General features: G+C 31.2%; 1 protein-coding gene across 1 annotated transcript; it reads left to right on the top strand.

The window, feature by feature from the left end:
* Positions 1-1,811: 1,811 nt before the first annotated feature.
* On the top strand, positions 1,812-3,748 carry LOC112095300 (adenylate kinase 2, chloroplastic-like; the record flags this gene model as incomplete). The annotated part of the gene is made up of 4 exons (XM_024177001.1): positions 1,812-2,126; positions 2,225-2,320; positions 3,419-3,547; positions 3,614-3,748. Coding segments are annotated over exons 1-4 (558 nt in total), but the record flags the coding sequence as incomplete, so codon positions are not given.
* Positions 3,749-3,822: the final 74 nt, after the last annotated feature.

Below are 3,822 nucleotides of genomic sequence, written 5' to 3'. Positions count from 1 at the left end.
AAAAAAAAAATGTTATAGGTATGAAAAAGAGAGAGAGAAAAAAATAAAAAAAAAGTCTAAAAATGAAAAAGAGAAAGAAAATTAAAGAAAATTAAAAAATTAAAAAGGAGGAGGCCAACATGTGGCCTCTATAGAGGCCAACACATGGCCTCTTTAAAAGCCAACACCTTGCTCTTTTAAGTATGTAATAGATAGATTTTATTTTATTAAGATGTTTAGAATGCATTTTTGTAAGACATTTTTTTTACCAGATTAAATAAAAATGGCAAAAAATACATTTTATGTCCTAAAAATATACCTGAAGGTATTGAAAAAACGTTTTTTAAAACCTGAAAGTACCATTTTAATATTATAAAAAATACATGATACTAAAAGCATATTTCACTATACCACAGAGTATTAGATTAATTTTATCCCTTAATTTTATAATCTTATTAGCTATGCATATAGATAAAAATGTCTTGTTGATATTTCTATGACAATGTCTGTTTTTTAAAGTCCCGTTGTTGTCCATGTCTGCAATATCAATCAATTTTCATAAGTATATTCAAGATATTCTTCGAAAAGTCCACAATATATTTAAAAACAAAGGGAAAATTTTCTGTTTTGCACAAAAATCAATTTTGTAGCAAAATGTTATTTTACATTTTTTTTGATAAAATACGATTGCATATGTCACTACATATCCATAAAATAATAATATCCAATTTACTTAAGGATTAACAATAATAAGAGATAAAAAAGTATATATGCAATTCAATTATTGTATCTTGGGTTGATCAAGATCAAAGTTTACTTAGGAAACGTTTGGTATGAGAGTTTTAGAACTGCAATCATAGTTCTTGTTCAAACTAGTGTTTATTTATAAAAAGTAAAAAGTGGTTCTGATTTGACTCAACAAAATCAGTGTTTAGTTTGAATGGTTTTGATTCAAGGTTTGAATCCTGATATGATGTTTTAAAGCATAATCACCCATAATTCTAAAACCACCCCCTCCCTTGGTTTTGCGTAGTTCAAACCCCTAATTCTGATTATAGTTTCAGAATTATGATTTGGACCTAAAATCATGAATCATAACTCTAGTTCTAAAATTAAAACTAGAATCACATTTATTTAAACCTTCATACCAAATGGAGTCTTAATCTTTTCCACTTGTTAGAAACTACTTTTTATTAAAACCACTTAAAATTTTTTTACTCTAATAGTTACATTCTATGTACTCTATTATATTATTGTACATTAATTATAATGAGTATAATATTGGAATTATGATTAATATTAAAAAAAAAAGAGAGAGATGACAGATTTAAGAGTATTTTGACAAGTATTTTTCTTTGGGGTAATTTGTACTTTTATTTTTAAGTATGACTTTTTAATTAGTGTTTGAATAGTGTGTGAAATAATAATTTTATATTTAAGAATAATTTTTGAATCTATTTAAGTTAAAAGCACTTATTGTTATAAAAATAATGTAATAAAATGATATAAATTAGATATTTCATTTATTGTTTACAAATAAAAAGTTAAAAATGTAAATAAGAAAGCTTTTCACAAATACATTTTTCATAAACATCAAAGAGATATCTTATTCTAAAAATGTTTAAAAAAATTAAAAACATTTTAAATTATTCATCTAAACAGATTTAAAAACGATATTTTTAAATAAGTCAAAAATAACTTTTGTTAAGCCATTCAAACGGTCCGTACTACTACTTTGACCAAACTTAATAATAAATAAATAAATAAAAGAGAGGAGACCGAAACTGCCAGCGCTGTAAATTGCCTGCGCCACCACTTTGAATACCTGAAGAATATTAACATCTTATTACCAACACCCTATTTTTACGTTTATCATCTCTCTTTGGGCCAGAGGAGAGAGAGGAGAGAGAGGAGAGAGAGAGAAGCCAGAGCACGAAAATCGAGCAACAATGGCTGCTTGCAATGTCAACTCAGTTTACTCAGCAGCATCTGTTTCAGCCATTGTTGCACAGCCAAAGCTCCAATCCCGTACGTCTCTCTCCCGATATAATCCCAATCCAAATCCCAAATTCCCCAACATTCTCCTCTTCTCGTCTCGTGGCGTTGACCTAATCTCGCGTCGATCCTCTAGAACTCCGAATTTCCTGGTGAGATTTCTTCGAACTTTTATTGGAATTGATTTAATAATTGCGAAATTTAAGGAAAATTGATTTGTTTTTTATTTGATTTGCTAATTAATGAGCAGGTTTTGGGGAGTTCTAAGGCGGAGCCGCTGAGAGTGATGATATCTGGGGCTCCTGCTTCTGGTAAGGGAACACAATGTGAGCTCATCACTCAGAAAGTATGTTACACTTTTACGCCTCATGTTTTCTCTTTCCTTTCGTGATTCATTCAATTTTTGGCTTCTGATTTATTTAGTATGGTTTAGTTAGTATAGTTGTGTTTGAGGTGAATGATAATCTAGAATTAGTTTTCTAAGAACTGAATAAAGGTATTTGAGTAATTAAAGTGGTTTGTTCCTGTTAAGGAGGAAGGAAACAAAGTTAGGGGGGCTTTTTTCCTTTTTCTTTTTCTTTTTTTTTTTTAATTAATAAACCTTCCTTTCATTGAAATAATCATCAATTACAAAGGAACGGGGATGAGAAAGCCTCAAAACACTGAAAGAAAAAACAAAAATGAAAAATCAAACAAAAAGAAAACCAAAACTAGCAAAAAGAGCTTAATTTCCTATGACATCCAAATTTGTGGGGTAGTTTAGGATTGGGTTTCTTTCCTAATTACCCCAATTAAGCAAGGACCTCCTTAGTATGCATTCTTGATTATATAAACACATCAACCGATAGGGTGGGGGCAACGGGTAGTTTAAACAAGAACAACAAAGGGCTAGCTAGGACGTAGGTTATTTGAAAACATTTGATGTAGACTAAAGAGAACACATCCATATGGTCTTTTTTGGTTTCTGCATACTGTGAAGAAACAAATTAGTGTGTTTTAGATGGATTTAACTTATATTAAAAATTATTCCGTGTTTTATGGTAGTTGTGGAAATTGGAAAGAATTTTATTGGAATTTCTTCCCCGCCGATGTTACAAGTTCTCTATTTCCTTGAGATCTGCATGAGGTTTCGAGGTGTTTCTCCATGCCTGACCCTCTCGGGTTTTGCTTGAAATTTTGCAACACCTTTCGACAACCCTGTGCTTGATAGATGTGCAAATGAAGCAAATGTTTCACAATATATGTGATTGTGGACATTATCTTGTTTACATAGTTCATTTTTGTGTATCACGTTGATGAATTTGGTTTCCGTATTTTTTGCATTCTACTACAAGTTGATCTTTTGTCCCAATTATAAAGTCACAGGATTAGATTATGAATATCCCATTTCAAAATTACTTTGCAAGAGACTAACATATTGAATCAAATATTGCTCTGTTTGCAGTATGGCCTGGTGCATATTGCTGCTGGAGATTTGCTTAGGGCAGAAATTGCAGCTGGGAGTGAGAATGGGAGGAGAGCAAAGGAGTGCATGGAGAAAGGACAATTGGTTCCAGATGAGATAGTTGTTATGGTAATACAACGTGTTCATTTAACATGTGATCATGCTGTTGGTGATTTCCTTGTTTCTATCCTGTAGATGGTGAAGGAGCGCTTGTCAAAGCCGGACTCTCAAGAAAAAGGCTGGCTTTTAGATGGATATCCTAGGAGCTCATCACAAGCAATTGCTCTCAAGGGATATGGGTTTGAACCAGATATTTTTATTCTTTTAGATGTAAGAGTTCATTTTTGCTGCTGTTAGCATCTTTTTTATAAATGTTTTACTTATGTGGAAAAAGGAAAAAAAAA

This window comes from Morus notabilis, unplaced genomic scaffold, assembly GCF_000414095.1.
Source record: "Morus notabilis unplaced genomic scaffold, ASM41409v2 C11485881, whole genome shotgun sequence".
NCBI classification, from domain to species: domain Eukaryota; kingdom Viridiplantae; phylum Streptophyta; class Magnoliopsida; order Rosales; family Moraceae; genus Morus; species Morus notabilis.
The sequence above is the reverse complement of the archived record's forward strand: the minus strand, read 5'-3'. Positions and strand labels throughout refer to the sequence as shown.